Here is a 16,838-nt window from a genome sequence, read left to right on the forward strand (position 1 = left end):
TTTCGCTTCTGTCTTTTTTAAACTTATATTATAAGGCGGTAACGTAGTGTAAATTTCATGATATTTCAATTATTAATTTTTTGTGAAAGAAATATTAAATATGAAATTTTTAAAACTCGTTTAATTCTTTAGAAAGAAAATATTAAGAAAGTTCTTGCTTCATCTGGATTAAAGAGTGACAACTGGACGCTAATTTATTGAAAAATTACAATAAACATTGTTTTCATATATTTATGATTGTATATCTGTATATAAATAGTTCAACTTTGTCCTGTAAAGATGCAAACTCAGGTTACTGAATGCCAAACATGTAAAAAGAACTGATTTTCTGGTCATTATGTGTTATATGTGATAACGTGTACATTTTTTCCTACAAATGTGTTTTAATCTTTTGTTTGACCAGAACTGTATATAGAATAATAATTGAATGCAAAATCTGTCTTGTAATGCTAAGAGATGTAGTTTGTTCGTTGTTTTGTTATTTGCTATATATATTATACAACAAATGCAATAAAATCATTACAAAAACTGAATTTGTTTTTTATTTCAAGAATTTTTTTTTTATTTATTAATATGCATTAACAGTTAATCACAATTAAATATATATATAAAGTGGTTCTTTAATGTATTTAAGAAGAACACAAATGAGTTATGGTTTGATACACAAATTAGCTCCAGTTACAGTTTAAGTACAGAGAGCTGCAACGACCTTAAAAGAATTTTCAGAACCATCAAATGTGTAACAAATTTAAGTTAGAAATAAATAGTCTACTTGCTGGGATCGTTAAAATTAAATGCAGAATGCAAGACAGTAAAGCCGATACTTTGAAAATAAACTATTGTAAATAATTTTTTTAAATCCGGTGGCAAAATTTAAAAAAGGAAAATAAAATAATAAATAAACATGAAATAAATTTGTCAGTGGCTTCAAAAAAATTAATTTAATTTAATTGATTCCACCCCCGAAAACATTCATAAATCGATTCCCGACGCCTTTGGATTTTTATAGAATTGTAGTTTATAGAAACTGCAAGCTATATTATTTATTGAATCAAAAAGTCCATACTTCCCTAATCACAGGCTTTAATATTTCATAAAACTACTTGGCTGCCACCCAGTCGGGATGGTTAGTGACTCTAACTGTCGTACCGAAGAGCCCGTGCCCGAATTCCGGAGAAGGCATGTATGTTTGTAAATGTATACTATCTCTGGATGTTTATAAATGTATGGCTTCGGACACTCTTGGTATATGGCGAGACAAAAGTCCTCTCGTGTGGCTTGAAGGTAGAGGAGAGAGATGGAAGACCCTCCGACCACGTCCGAGCTGTTCTCTCTCAAAACAGGGGGGAGGGAATAAATTCCAACCTCCTTGACACTCTGGTAATCATTCCTCCATGAAATGATAGACTCTGCAACAAACAAACAAGCAAAATACCTGGCTACTGCCCCGAAGTATTCGCAAGAGCGTCTTTGCATCGGATTCCTAAGTTATGAAATTCCAGGCAAAATAAATAAAAAAAAAAAAAAAAATTAAATTCAACATGAAATATAGAGTTTGGCAAAAACGCGCTTTTATAGGATCAGATCAGAATCATTCGGCTCACTGAACTGAACTGGACCGCTCACTAACAAGAAATAAGATCAGAAATGGGGAGTGAATAAAGAACGCTATGAGGTGATCAAGAGAACGAGCAGTGTGATCTGGAGAATCAATTAAGTCGAACAGCTAACTTCCTCGGCTGATCTCTTTCAGTTGAGTTTTGAACTTCTTTCTTTGCAAACCTTCTTTTGTAAAATACTTTTTCTAATGCATAGAACTAACAATAAAATTCTGGATTGAAAAAATTTCAATAAGTTTGGAAATGATTAAAATTCAAACTTTATTTTAACAGCGGTGAGTGAACGATTTTTGATGAAAGAACTCTAAAAGAACTACCGCACTTTTTTGGAGAACCTCTCTTGCTTAGTAAGCATATCGTCTGTTTGAATCAGCCTGGAAGTGAATTGAAAGTCTCTAATCAGATGTAACTAAATTTTCCATAGTCCACGAAACAAAGATCAATGTAGTTATACAAGAAATTGTCCTTGGACACTTACATTCAATATTCTACGCTGCCGCAAGAATTTAGTTTCTTTTCATTACTTTGTGACTACAGGAATTTTTCGTACTCGCTATAACTATTTTGAACACTCTAAAACATTATAATTCAAAATTTTCAGTACAATTTTTATAATATCATATATTTTACTTGCATTTCTTTGAATACGTCGAAGATGAAAACAAAAGGATCACACTCAACAATTATTTTGTTAAAATCTTTTCATTGTGCAAAATTTCACTACATGAAGCAAATACAATGCGGTAGAAGTCAACTTACATAAAAAATTTGCTTAGCTAGGCAGTTATATAAATGCAATATATCATTAATTAAATTGTAGTCTATAACAATGAAAATGCTTCTTGTAAACAAACCCACATAATTAACTACACAGATGATTGTAAAATAAGACACCCTTTATTACTTTATACAGAGTAAGCAACTTAAAGAAAAGTCACCATTTTAACACACAGATTGAATCCAAAAGTGGCCTTTTTAATCTCTTATAACATACTGTCCTTTGTTGATAAAAGTTGTTCCCGAAAAAAAAAAAAAAAAAAGTTTTACAGAAAATTGTTGAGCATTTGTATAGTTATAAAGCGAAAATACAACAAATTAAAATGGCTTTCACAAAGCAGCTACAGGAAATTCAAATCAAGAGCTTCAGTTTTAATCTGACAATTAAAATTTTTATTGAATTATGCTCCTAAAACATTTAAGCCCATTTTGATTTATTCCGACATAGAAATAAAATACAGGTTCGGTATCCGAAACATTTGGGATCAAAATAGGTTCGAATAAACGATTTGTTAGATTAATCTGCCTTCAGATTTAAAAGTGTAAAATATAGTAAAATATTTTAAGTAAACCATTTATTCTTGAACATTAAGAACATTCGTTACAGCACGATTCGAAACTAGTATACTTTTTATTCCATTTTTTCTTGAAACAATTGGTAATTGTTTGCATATTTTTAGTTGAAATCATAATCCTGTTGCTTTTAAATACTTAGAAATACACACACTCAAAACATTTTTTTTTTCTTCCCTATCTAAATTAAGAAGCAGAAATAATTAAAAAAACAATTATAGAAGAAAGTAGGAAAGATGAATGCAGAAAAAGGTGATTTGCAAAAACTACCGTTTAGGAGTTACAAGATTTCAAAAAATTTCGCTCGCCACAGGCCTTTGCCCTAACGTCTATTCAAACAATTTCTAACGAGTTTGGATAATCGGCGTTCGGATAATCGAAACTGTGCTCTATTCTATTATTTTCAACACATAAAGTCTTTGTAGTTTGTCCACTAAAGGCTCAGATAATCAAAACTCTGCTGTATTTTCTTATTAACAAAAAAATTCTTTACAGCTTATCCATTGAAGGGGCTCAGGTAATCGAGACTCTGCTATATTTTCAACCCATAAATTCTTTGTAGTTTATCCACTGATGGCTCAGATAATCAAAACTCTGCTATATTCTATTATTTGAAAATTTGCAAAACAAATTCCTTATAGCTCAACTATTGAAGTGGCTCAGGTAATCGTGACTCTGCTATATTCTATTATTTTCGACACATAAATTTTTTGTAGTTTATCCACTGAAGGCTCAGTTAATCGAGACTCTGTTGTATTCTGTTATTTTCAAAACAAATTCTTTATAGGTTATCCATTGAAGGCTCAGATAATCGGGAGTCTTCTATATTTTATTACTTTCAAAACATAATTTCTTTGTAGCTCATCCATTGGAGGCGTTTGAGCTTTTCATTATCAAACTTCAAATAAGAAAATAAGCACTGATATTAATTCTTTTACATATTGTTGTCAAATGTGATATATATGTTTTCATGCAATTGTAATCTCTAATATTACAGTACATTTTGCTATATCAAAGAAAGTTTTAATTTCGGAAATTTAATGAAAATAACTACAGCTGAATTTTGAATTACGTGGGTTTGATTTTTGCAGTTTTGTTTGTACGTGAATTCCACCTTTTCATTAAAGGAATTGAAATTTAAGGGTCTAAAACAACGCGGGAAAAGACAAGTGGCAAAATAGATCTGCAGTAAAAGTTTTCTGCTGTGGTAAATACAGGAAGTTTGATCGTCTTTATAAAAACGAATACATTTCTCAATAAAATCATGCAAAACATTACATCTTTCTCGTAAGATTCTGAAGTGAAATGTTTAGTGTTTCGTGTGCCAGACACTTGTCATTTAAAGAAGAAATAACATCATCGATGAAATTTGATGAAATTATCGATGGAAATGGATGCGCGGTGATATATTTCCGGATCTGTTATGAATATGTTAGAATGATGTTTTGAAATGTTATGGTCCTTGGAATAATCATTTCTACATTCAAATTGTCATACATGTTTTTAGCTTGAATATATATACAGCACTGAATTCTGTGTCTGCAGCTTGCAGGCAAGTAAAATAGTTTTTTTTTTTTTTTAGATTTATTAGCAAATATTTCTTTGATTTCTTCCAAAGACGTAATAAACAGTTTAAGAATTTATTTTAAAGGAACGCAGTTTAATGCCTTTCATACCACTTAGTTTCGCATAATTAATTCATTTATCGTCCTTTGGAAGTATAAGTTTTTAATTTTATTTTCTAATCATGTAATGATGCGTTTGGGACTTAAAAGAAAAAAAAAAAAAAATTTGGTGTGGACCCCACATGACTTCCTGGTACGGCCTATTAAATTACACTCATTTTTGCAGTGTTTCATTTAAACTTATTTCCTCGAATTTCATTATAGATATAGCTCTCATTCAATTAATTCAGTTCTCATCTTGTGGCAAGACAAAAACATCCTCACTAAAACTAGTAAAATGCAGAAAACCATAAAACGCCAAATCCAGTTCAAACTCATAAAAAAATCAGTTTTACAATTAAAGTTAGAATTTTTACAAAATAAATAAATAAATAAATAATTCGGCCAGTGGGCAAAAAGGCAGATTTTTTCGGCGCACAAAACTGAAAGTTTACTTTCGGCCCCACTCAGTGAAAAGACACTGAAGATGGAGAAACTGACTTAATTCACTATTCTACTAAAAGTTTTTAAATGTAAACAAATGGCAGTTTCGTTAGGCTTAGTGGCATTTAAAGAGCTTTTAAATTGTTGATAATTCTACAACTCCACTGCACGCAGATTAGCATAAAAATCTTAACAGGAACGTAAGAACATCATAATTCAATCACTTTAAAAAAGCAAAAAATGCGCTATTTACCAATATTTAAAAATAAAAAACTGAACTCACTGAGACGAGTAAGAGAGTGAGTGTATATATTTATATATACATATTACAAAAGGTTTTTCATATATTCTCTCCAAAGAATAGAAATTTAATTAAAGCAATGAATTATTGGAATAAATTTTACTCAATATTTTAAATATAAGTTATTTAAATTTCTATTCTGGTAAAATTTTTTTAAAACTGTACAGAAATAATATTTTGAACCGTAAAAATTCTAAAAAGTAAAATTTAAAAATTATAGCAGTAAAAAGGTAGCTGTTGTCATTGGCCGTAGATTAATTGAATTGTTAAGGGGGGGCAATCTACTGTCAATTAACAATAACCAAATTAAGTAAGTGTGTTTCGTCTTTTTCCAAGCAAGGATCAAATTAATAATTTTGCTAGAGTTAAATCATAAACTACGAACAAAATTTAAAAATTAGAAAGATATTAGTCTTTTTGAGCCAAAAGACTTGTTATGAACAAAAACTCAAATAAAATCAGCAAGAAATTCTGAATTTAATGCACTCGTTAAGAACAGAAATAAATCCGCAAAACGAGATCATCGCTTTAGAAAAAATATTCCCCGACACTCTCACAGTATTGTTAAAAACGATAAAAAAGCTACTAAACCTGTACAAATTAATACACGTAAAAGAAGATATTAGAAAACAACAAAAAAGTGTTCAATATATTTATACTTTCGGTGCAGCCGATTGCAATCAAAAAGGGAGGTACCCAACTACATGTTACAGTCTCTTACACAAAATTTCAACGTTCCGAGACTCATCGTATTTGAGTTATAAGAGATACATACATACGTGAGTGCGTACGATAAAATTCTCTTCTGAATCCATTTTAAATACATTTTTCGGTCCGTTTGGGAAAAAAGTGTCCTTTACTCTGTCCGTATGTAAAGATGCCACTCAAAAACATCTCTTAAATGGATTCGAGAGCCGTCAAAATGTATACTTTCATTGAAATATTCAAATATGATACCCGAAATTTGTCGTTAGTACAGTAATTCCTTTGCTTCGTACAAAGAAGTAAAAAGAGCACATTACGGTAATAATTCCGCGGTAACATTTCTAACGTCTTGAACATTAGAAGAATCACTTAGACAAAGGTTTAAACAATGAGATACGCAAACAGTATATTAGGTTTTTTGAATACGCCGTTCGTATAATCGAAAGCACTCCTCGGAATTCCCCCGTCCTCAATACTGATGCTCCATCATAACTTTGTCCTCTTAAATGCTGTATTTCTAAACCAAAGTGTCTTAAGTTTTTCAATAATTACATTTGTAAGAGTTTTACGAGAAACATCATGTACTGGATTAAATGATAAAAAGTCCTCACTTTAAAATGGAATTTCATTACACCCATACCTTACACAAAGTGAAAATTGATTATCTACGAAATGCCTGGTTTTTATTAGCCGTTTCAATTATTTTTCTGCGCATAAGATAACCAAACGAGGTTACTAATTCCTTTTGTAAATTTCGAGGCTAATGTATAAAGATAGAGGTGTCAAAACTATTAGGTTTGGGCCATACAAATTATTTCTAATACCAATGGCAACTCGTGACTTTAAAAAAAAAAAAAAAAAAAAAAAAAAATCTGAAATGTTTTATATTTTAAATTACGTCTGAAGGGGCGTTTTTTTAACATCTTGTGCGTTACATTTATTTATTAAATATCGCGTTCTTCGCACTTAAACCATAAAATTCAGTTCAATGGCAATGTCGCAGAATAGTTTTAAAATGAGCATATCTTTAGAATTTCCGATACAGAGACTCACGCGCTGGAGATAAAAATGTTTTTTCTGTACAACGTTGCCATTGCTCGCTTTGAAATCCTTGAGTTTTTTAATCAAAAATTCTTTAAAGTTTTACAAAATATGAAAACGATCATAAAACAAATTCCAAATTTCAAATTTGCTCTTCCACATGCCCATATTCCTAGGAGGATAACGTCATTAAAAATCGATGGCTCTATGTATTGTTGTTTTCCATAATGCGAGAAATACACATACATTTATGCAGGTTTTTCATTATTTAATTTCTTTAAATGTAACATAGAATAATAATATTTGCTGGCAATAGTTTGAAAAGTGATACAACGCATTACCCCCGTTTTCAAACAATCGTCAAAACGTATAGTTGGTTCCCCCGCATAATAGATGTTCACAACGAAAAACTGAAGAAAAAGTGCGGCTATTACGCGAGTAAACACGGTAATATTCCATTTGGTACTAACATCCCTTTTGGACTAAAAAAAAAAAAAAAAAAAAAAATTTAAGTAATTTAAAATTTATTAATTTATGATTTTTTTTAATATAATGACAAACGTAAGGTTTCTCACAGGCATAAGTTTTGTTCTATTTTTCCTTACCGCCTTTTTTTTTTTTTTTTTTTTTTATGGGTGTGTGTGTATGTGTGTGTGTGTATCTAGTTGTTTATCAATAATTTCCATATTATTTTCAACAATTGCTTCGATATTACTTTCTGCCAATACTACAATACTACATTTTTAAGGTAACTTGTCTTTTCGTATTGTCTAAAAGATTACTGTGCTTTTTACAGATTTCAGTAGGGTTGTTTGACATAAGCTCAAATGTTTTCGTGTTTTCCCTTGCCCACTTCTTCATCAGTTAAAAATAACATACACGTTGAACAATAAACAACTTAAACCCTTTCAGAATAAGCAACGCATTTAAATTTTTGCAACTAGTCAGACTGGAACTATCTCGTAATTTTTTCTGTATTTTCACAAATAAAACGTTTGTTATTATTTATAGGTCTCCAGATAAAATCTAAATATATTGAATATATATCAGTGTCTGCAGATATTGACAATTTAATCAATGATTTGTTTACTTGCCAATATGAAAAATTTATTATACTTTTAAAGTATAATTTTTTACTGTTACGCAATAATATTTTTTTTACTATTAATATTAATAATTTTTTAACTATTTTGTACTAAAATGCATTATATTATTTTTAGTCTTATTTTTCGAAGTTATTATTATTATTATTATTTTAATATTATGCAGGCAGTGCAAGACAGACAAAAAATGCTATTTATATTATTGTAGCTGTGTTCTATTTATAAACTGAAACTTAAATTTCGGGGCAAGTTAACAGCAGCCCCTTCAGCTTCTGTTCTTCAGCCTCAGTAACAGCAGCCGTTATGTAAGGGAAAGCCCTTACATACGGCCATGTGCATAATCTGCATTATTTAATAACAGGTGTTTACATCATTAATATAATTAATAAAAGATATTTTTAACACCATGTATCACATGATCGGGAATACAATAATCATTTACTTGCTACCTACCAACGAATTTTATTTTATTTGGAGATTACTAATTTTATTTATTTTAACCTTAATTTATTATTTCTTTATTTATTTCCATTTTTCTTTAATTTGATGTAAAATCCCGACTGAAAAAATATTGTTTTTTTTTTTTTGTTGTTGTTTTGTTTTGTTTTGTTTTGTTTTGTTAAATTTTGGTACATGAAGTATTTTGCCTGAATATGCGTGAACTACAGATTCATGACAGGCAATGACTTAATATTTAACACAATACAGTACCAAAAAGTATCGCTAAAAAGCCCACGTGACCGGAAGCTGAAGTCAACCGAAAATAAGCAGGCGCCTTCTTCCGCTTCCAAAAAACAAAGATTCGCAGGTAGTTTTGAAAAATCGTCTTAGAATCGACGAGCAGAAGTAATTACGTTATGAGGTTGAAATTTAGCCGGGGATTCAAAGTTCAGCCTTGCGTGGAGCACACGTCATTGTTTCCCGGTCCCCTGAGTGGTTGATTGGCTACCCAATGAAGGGAGAACAAACGATCTTTTGTCTCTACGTAATGGCTCAAACGCCCATTTTGCTTACATAATAAGACAGAAACTGCGGCTTTTAGAACTTCTTTTTTTATTCTGTTTTTATTCCTCTCTTCTGGGGTTTTCTTTATTGGTAAATCGTTATTTATAGCTTTACTTTTAGGAGTATGATAAAATCGAGATAAAATTTCATTCACTTAGATATTTCGATAGCTTTGATTCTTTTTTTTTTTTCTTTTCCTCTTGTGAATTCAAACTGTTTAGCTTTCAGAAATTTTAAAAATAAAAATCGATTTGTATAGCACAGCTTTATAACTGAATAACCAGGGCACATATTTATCAAATATTCAAGCGGAAATTATTTAATATTTTTCCCATAAACTAACTAATTACTAAAAATAATTAATATTTAAAGTTTTTAAAAATTATATGAAGTAAATAAGAAAATAAATAAAGCCACTGTGAAAAACTTCGATACCTCAAACACTTAAAACTTTAAATAACATAACACTCATAATTTTAAATAATATATCTTAATTTCAAATTACTTCGACTAATTTGTAAATTTAAGGGAAGACTCAGATAACCGGCACTTGGCGCAATTTTTTCCGCCATCTTGAATCGGCGAAAATCGCCAAATCCTCGGAAGGATTTTTTTGACGCCAAGAGGGAAATGACGTCAAAAGACGCTTTCCAAAATTTCCCTCCTGAGCCGGACATAGGGGAGAAACCGGTGCTAGGCGAAAATCGCCTGAGGCTAAATACAATAACGCGTTTGCGTTAAAAAGGTAAACAATGTACATAAAATTAATTTAGTTGTTGATATGTTAAAGTTAATCTACATACATGTTTTCACCTTAGTATTTTAGATGAAGATATATATAACTCCAACATTATTAACTTACTTAATACTTTTCTTTTTAAATTCTGACCATTAATTTCTACACTTATCTATAATAATAGTTAAATATGTTTGAAAACATGTTCTTCATATAAATGCAGTAAAGATTATGCAAATGGAATATTTATCACGTAAGTAACGTTAAAAATTTTAAAAGATAAAATATACATGAGTATATTATTTGGAGATACTCAGATAACTCGGATGACATTTTATTTTGATGAACTAAACCGTTCATTATAGATTTACTTTTACTCTCTATATTAAAATAAACTTATGTTAGCATTTTATATAGAATAAATATCTTATATAAAATTATCCATTCATATTATATTACCAACAAATTTATAATAAAATATATGAATGAATGAATGCAAAAATAGGTACAAGAATTTTAACTTACCCCATTGCAGTTGTGCATAACGTATTGTATATCCTTTTATTATATTCTTGTTGATATTTGCAGTTCTTCTAAAAAACAGTTTCTTGAAATATTAACATCTGAGGTTCGTGTTTTGAAATAATTAATCCAAATCACTTTGTTGTACACTTATGAAATGTTCACACTGCATGCAACACAAATCTAGTAGTTATAATCCCTGTCTTGCACTATCCTCCTCATATCAGGTCACACACTCAGAGTCATACTTAACATTCTTAAAAACTGACTGGCTTCAGCATCTGTTTAAAATATTCCATAATTAAAAAGGTGGGGATAAATAGATTCCATTTCCACATCACCTTAGAAGTAGGTTTGCACTTGCTTTAAAAAAACAGAAACTGTAAAATACTCTTAAAGAAGCATGCTAAATATTTCAATTGTTACTTTTAAGTATTAATTTCAGTTTTAAGGAAATGAAAGTTGAATTATAATCATGAAGAAATTGGTTATTGCGAAGCATGACATGCATAACAAATTAAGCAATATGATACGTTAAATATTTAAAAATTTTGAAAGTAATTATGTCTGTACATCAAGTGCAAACCTACATCAGGAGGTAGGAATCGTGATGCGTTTTTTTTTTACGGAGGTGTCGCCAAGAGCCATAATCCTCCGAACCTGAAAAATTCAAAAACCAAGGGAGGCAAAAAATGTTTTTTTAAGTATAACAGTCAAGATATTATAAAAATGAAATCACTGTTACAAGAAAAATAAGATACATAATAAAGAAATAATATACAAATAGGGAACCATATTGCCATGGTTTATCAGCCTTTAAAGCTGTCATATTTATTGCTAAATGTAAGCAGATAATAATAAAAATGCTATATCTCATTGTTTACTTTTTATGATGCATTTTAGAAAAAGAATCAAGTTCTTAAAATAAATTAAAATGAAAAATTGCTTATTCTTACCCCACATATCATCACCATCTTCAATAAACTGCATTTCATCATCTTGACGGGCAGCTTTTTTTGGTGGCATTAAATCTTCAATATCCTCACTTTGTACTGTTGGCTCATTTATAAATTTCAACTCTAAACCATTTTTTCCATAGCCAGGATATACAGTTTTAATATCTTGTAGGAACTGGTAAATTTTTTCGCCCGGATATTGAAATTGCTTCAAACGAAAACGCTTGTAATAATGAAGGGCCATATACTGTATCAGACTTTGATCATTGCGTCTATTAACAATTGTTCTTTTAAAAATTTTGTTTTCATTTTCTAACTGATTTATCGTATTGAATTTATCCTTTTTAGCTACAAATTCACCTGTAATGGAAATATGTCAATAAGCTTTTGTGTATTCTTGAGGAAATTATTTAACATTAGAAAATTTCTTCATAAACATATTTTTTTAACAAGCTGACTGTAACCGATTATGACCTGACCGATTATGATTATGACCTATGATTATAATCATGACCTGTAAAATAATTATTCACAAATTGTTAACTTATTAATATATTCAGATATGAAAACAAAGTGATTTAATTACCTCTGCTGTGATTTGTTGTCTTGTGAACAGCTCCAGAGAACATGCTTTCTACATTTTTATACTGTTTAGCTGAATCGGTACAAATGACTGAAGTTTCTGGATGAACATGACGCTTTATATATGGCCATATATCTCGCTTGCTTTTCCCATTAACTCTAAAAAACAGCCCTTCTTTGTCTTCTCGACAATATATTCCTAAAACAGTTATTGTCATGTTTTTGGTAACCCGCCCTCTGTTATACTTACGCTTGGTAAGAAATGTCTCATCAACTAAAATGGTTTTACCTGCAAAGCAAATAAAAGGTAAATGAAACATATTATCACAATTTTGCAATAAAATGGCGTCTACCAGGCGAGCAAACTATTTTCATAATCTTCACCATGTGTAAATTGATTATAAGCCAGTTTCCCTCAAAACGTCCTTCACAATGGCATTCCTCCTTTTACACAGATAGCCCTTTTGACTTTAATATGTTAAAATGTCCTAACGTAACTTAACCTGCAGCTTTCGTCCACACGAATTTTCCTGCATAACTAGGCAAGCAACTTTCCACCAACCAATTCCCAGCTCAATTACATCTTGAACAGTCGATAACATTTCCATTATATGATTTCTATCATCTGCAATTTGAAGCATTGCAACTGGAATATTTGCTGTTCTTCGGCAAACTGAAAATTAAATAAAAATGTTTATTATATTTTAACAATTGGCATCTTTCTGGAACTATTATTTCGGATCATCTGCAGTATTATAAAGAAAGCATCACTGCAGTGTATTGTTAGCAGTGCATCTGTAAGTATTGGCTAATACATAAGTACCCTGAAATATAACTAATTATTATTTACATTATAGGAATGCAATAAAGGGCTATTTGCCTAAAAGGAGAGGTGCCTTCATGGAGTACTTTTTAGGGGAACTTACTTGTATTCATGTTACACATGGTGAAAACTGTGAATACTCTTGGGAGCGAAGCCAGCCTGTTTGCTAGGATCTTCATTACGGTTAAACTACGAGTATTCAGTATTACGAGTATCACTCGACTGGTAAGGGACTTAAAATATAAGGTAATGCATATCTCATTAAAAGTTGAATTAAATACATGGCTCAGTTAATTTGTGAGACAAAATAAATACAGAAAAAAATTAAGAATCCTTTACCTGCTCCACCAAGTTGTGTACTGTGATGAGAGGCAAATACCTCACAGATTTCTCTACAATAGGACATAAAGTCGCATATTGTTTCGTCGCGTATTTCTGGCAACTTCTGCTCTTTCCTCCATGACATAAAATTCATCTTTATAAATGTGAAATTCATCTCCAGTACAAAGAGGAATATGAAGACCATGCACTCCCTGACTGGAACTTTGGTCCCCTCAAAAAATGTGCCTGCAACGGGGTTAACCATTCCTGGACACTTGCCTCTATTCCTGTTGCTGCAAATCCATCTCCAGCCAAGTTTTGCTTCTTTCCTGGAATTGGCATTCATCTTATGACCACATTTTGGGCAAGGTGGGGCCTCCTCTTTTTTCGGAAGCAAGCCAGCTTCTGTTGCTAAAATAACTGCCTTTTCTTCATCATTAATCAATGACATTCCTGTCATCATGTTGAAGTATTTCAATTTCTGCATTAATGATGAAGTAGCCATAGCAAAGAAAAAATAGAACCTAACAAAATGAAATTAAATAAATCAAATCAAATATTAAATTAAATGTATTATTTTTAAATTAAAAGAGATGTTAAATTTAAGCTAACAATATATCAAACTAAAACACTGATAACATACAGGAATAAAGGCTTAGTAGTACAGGGAAAAAATGCAGAAATAAATATTAATAACTTCTGAAATATGAAGAAATTACAAATATTCCTAAGTTACAGAAATAAAAATTTTAATATAAATAAAAATTAGTAATTCAAATATGCAAATATCAATAGATGCAAAGAGATAAAAATTTAATTGAAAAAATACTTGCTTTGGCAGGTGATTCCTTTTGAAGCGATACACACAGGGCACTCAACCAAAATGATGTAGGTTCAGAGTTGAGAGGTCAAAGTTCGCGGAGTTTTGCGCCTACGTCATTTCGCAAAAAATCGATTCCATGTAAATAATCAAAATTTCGTAGAAAAATTTGTTTGATCAAAATTACTTGCATAAACAGTAAAAATGTATATAAACGTATTTTATATTTTTATTTGTTAACATAATTTTGCATTAATAAGTAGCAGATATTTTTTCAATAATAAAAGTTTTTGCAAAAATTAAATTTGATAGACGACTGTGTGAAGAAAAAGTGTTCCTTTTTTAATATGTGTGTCTTTAATGTTGTTTATAAATGAACTGAATGAAAAGGTTATCTGAATTTTGTAAGTAAATCGGCAATAAATTGGATACCACTGTGGCGACATCATTCGTGTTAATGAAGCCTTAATGCAAATACTGTACCAACCCGATGACTGATTTTTTGTCTGTGTGATTCTATATCTAAAAAATGTAAACAAATATTAATCTTATTGGAGTAAGAGCAATGTTTAACATTTCCTATGTTCAAGACATGCACAACCACAAAGCGAATCCAGTGCAGCTTAACCGTAACCGTTCATTGAAATAATCTTGACTTAAACAAAAGACTTTGTCTGTCTGTCTGTCTGTCGTGACATCTGTCTCTCTCTCCCCCTCCTTTTTTTTAATTTTCGCGTTTTTTTTACAGGTTTTTCAAAAACCAGCATCTTTTGAATTTATTAGCACGGAAGCAGAATTTTTTCCCCTTCGTCTTGAAGCAAGAAAATAGTTTTAATGTAGGTAAACAAAGAAATGTAATCCTGAATTGCATACTGCAGGGAAACAAGATTTCTAACAATATATTTCGGTTATGTATTTGTTGCAAATACGGTGATGCAAAACTTTCAATATGTATATTCATTACCATTAAAAACTAACATGAGTAACAACACAGCAGAAAAAACTATGAAGATAAATCGTATTCAAAGGTGTGAAGATATAAATTTAATTAACTTTTATTTGTTTATCTAAGAAAGAATTTTGCTCATGTTTTGTTTAATAGTTTAAATTTTTTACTCATACACCGAATTTTAATCCGCAAAATCCTCTATGTAAAGAAGTCAGTGAAATATCCTTGACATAGAAAAGTAGCAGAATATTGTTTCTTTAATATTTTACATTAACTTATTAGCATTTCAAAGTCTTATAAGTTTTTTATTTTGATATAAACTTGATGAGAAGGGATTAAAAAATTGCTTGTATGATACAGAGTGTCTGTCAGCGAGATAGCGGTAAAACTGTTGCACCCTAGTAGTTCGTCTTGGAGTTAAGTTCCGACAAACGGATTTCCGCCATCTTGTGCAAATAATCCGCGAGTGCTTTTCTTATTCTAAATAATTCGTGTTAGGAGTACAATTAATTTATTTAGAAATTAATTCCAGTTTGTTATAGCTAGATAAATAACATATACTTAAATATTAAGTAAATAATTTAAAAAAATGTGTCAATGCGAACGATAAGTTAGGAAAAGACCATATGTTATCTACTTTGTTTTATTAGGATAATTAATTTATAAGGTCATTAAGTTGTTTAGAAAATAATTTATAAGGTAATTAAACGACAACTGGGAGCCCGTCTCCTGAACTTCTTAGTTTCTGGGATAAACCACAATTCATATTTAATTTAATAATAATTATTAATGAAATATAAATAATTAATCATATTTAATTTCTTAATTATTAATGAAATCTAATTAATTAATCATATTAAATTTATTAATTATTAATGAAATATAATTAAATAATCATTTTAATTTGAGAATTATTAACATATTTAATTTTATTGATTATTTAATTTTTAAGTAATTAATAATTTTAATAGTAATCTAAAAATACAACAAACAGCTTATGAGCGTATTTAATAGTAATCTAATGAGCGTATTCACCACGTCTACTGACAAAGTCATGTGATCAGCACGAAGATTCATATGCAGAGTCGCATGACAGCCGAAGTAAGGCGTAAGAAAATATCCCTTCCCTTTTCCCTTTCTCCCTAGCTTAGTGAAGGTTTAAACTTGCAACCTGAACTGTCCTCCCACTGTTTGGCGCCTATCGCTCAAGTAGATGAACGCGATTTCTGGAAGTTCGCCAAGTGCCGGTTATCTGAGTATCCCCAAATATAATACATTTTCGTTATTAATAGACTTAACAAGAAATTTTCAACTTTAAAAAATATTTTAGTGAAAAATTCTACTCTTTTGTAATGCTTCATTAATCTCTGGCCTTTTGATGTCAATAAAGGTTTATTTTGTTCTTGAAAAAAATTATTTGATACTTACGTATTAGCTCAACCACCTTGTTACCAGTTTAGCGATTTTTTATGTGGCCAGCCCATGGCATCTTGCCAGTTCCATGTTTTAAGTAGCAACGAGCTTTTTTCAGGTAAAGATCAGGATATAGTGTCCCCACAACACGTTTTTACCATTTTTGTAATGTTGTCTGTCTCTCTGTATGTTGTAAGTGAGGATTTTTTCGTCCAAGGAAACTCTTACATCAAACTTTGAAAAACCTCTATTTTCGGTATTCAAGTTTTCTGTATTGATATAAATATCCGGGCAGATTTTGAGTAAAACTGGATAACCAGAAGTGGTACTTTTCTTAAAGGCCATAACATTTTTACAACAATCAACATAACACATTTTTGTACAGCATATAGACCATAACATATTGTTGCACTTGAATGACGATTGTTTACTGATACCTAAGTATCTCAGGGATATACGTGCAAATCAAACTGAATGAAGATTT

The 16,838-nt window shown here is 30.4% G+C and overlaps 1 protein-coding gene across 1 annotated transcript; it reads right to left on the minus strand.

Moving 5' to 3' along the window:
- Positions 1-11,961: 11,961 nt before the first annotated feature.
- Positions 11,962-13,774, minus strand: LOC118194585 (uncharacterized). Its single transcript, XM_085817933.1, has 2 exons — positions 13,191-13,774; positions 11,962-12,317 (listed from the first exon to the last, which is right to left on the minus strand). Exons 1-2 carry the CDS (start codon positions 13,675-13,677, stop codon positions 12,025-12,027), a joined length of 780 nt encoding a protein of 259 aa, XP_085674059.1. The 5' UTR covers positions 13,678-13,774; the 3' UTR covers positions 11,962-12,024.
- Positions 13,775-16,838: the final 3,064 nt, after the last annotated feature.

The sequence above is a fragment of the Stegodyphus dumicola genome, chromosome 6, assembly GCF_044657685.1.
Source record: "Stegodyphus dumicola isolate Sdum_Otavi_A_Nest chromosome 6, ASM4465768v1".
Taxonomy (NCBI): Eukaryota; Metazoa; Arthropoda; class Arachnida; order Araneae; family Eresidae; genus Stegodyphus; species Stegodyphus dumicola.